At 51.3% G+C, this 542-nt stretch overlaps 1 protein-coding gene across 11 annotated transcripts in view; it reads right to left on the bottom strand.

Moving 5' to 3' along the window:
* Nucleotides 1-542, bottom strand: part of LOC107700301 (slit homolog 2 protein-like) — a 79,353-nt gene that overhangs the window by 4,306 nt on the left and 74,505 nt on the right. For all 11 annotated transcript variants that reach the window (XM_016501914.1, XM_016501917.1, XM_016501918.1 and 8 more), the window contains one exon: nt 101-389. In XM_016501914.1, the coding sequence (XP_016357400.1) occupies nt 101-389 (289 nt within the window). The remainder of the gene's footprint in view (nt 1-100; nt 390-542) is intronic.

Genomic DNA, 542 nt, shown 5'->3' with positions numbered 1-542 from the left:
TGTGTGTGTGTGTGTGTGTGTTTGTGTGTGTGTGTGTGTGTGTGTGTGTGTGAGTGTGTGAGTGTGAGAGTGTGTGTGTGTGCACTTTCAAATCTCTCACTTGTTCCCGTCACATGGGCTGTTGATCTGCTGGTCACACAGCGGGCCGGTCCATCCTGCCTCACACTCACAGCTGAAGGAGGATTGTCCGGTAGCATGGCATTGCCCATGAGCGCACACACTCCGCTGGCAGGGCTGGCAGCCGGGCACCACCCCCTCCTGCAGCAGGAACTGGGTGAGGTCCTGGAGCTGGTCGTTAATGTAGAGGTTTCGGATACAGCCGTGGAAACTAGAGCCATTCCTCCCAGAGCCCTGGCGCAATGAGGCCAATCCAGACTGCTGAGGAATTCCTGAGAAGAGAGGAGCTTTATTATTATATGGCTGTCGCGATTGAAATAAAATGTGAATTATAAAACGGATAGTTCCGGTGCTTGATTCTGATTGGCTGAGCCGCGTTCTAAGCTGTTGTAAATTACTCTACAAACATACACCTTTGTTTACGT

The sequence above is a fragment of the Sinocyclocheilus anshuiensis genome, unplaced genomic scaffold, assembly GCF_001515605.1.
Source record: "Sinocyclocheilus anshuiensis isolate Anshui unplaced genomic scaffold, SAMN03320099.WGS_v1.1 scaffold326, whole genome shotgun sequence".
NCBI classification, from domain to species: Eukaryota; Metazoa; Chordata; class Actinopteri; order Cypriniformes; family Cyprinidae; genus Sinocyclocheilus; species Sinocyclocheilus anshuiensis.
The sequence above is the reverse complement of the archived record's forward strand: the minus strand, read 5'-3'. Positions and strand labels throughout refer to the sequence as shown.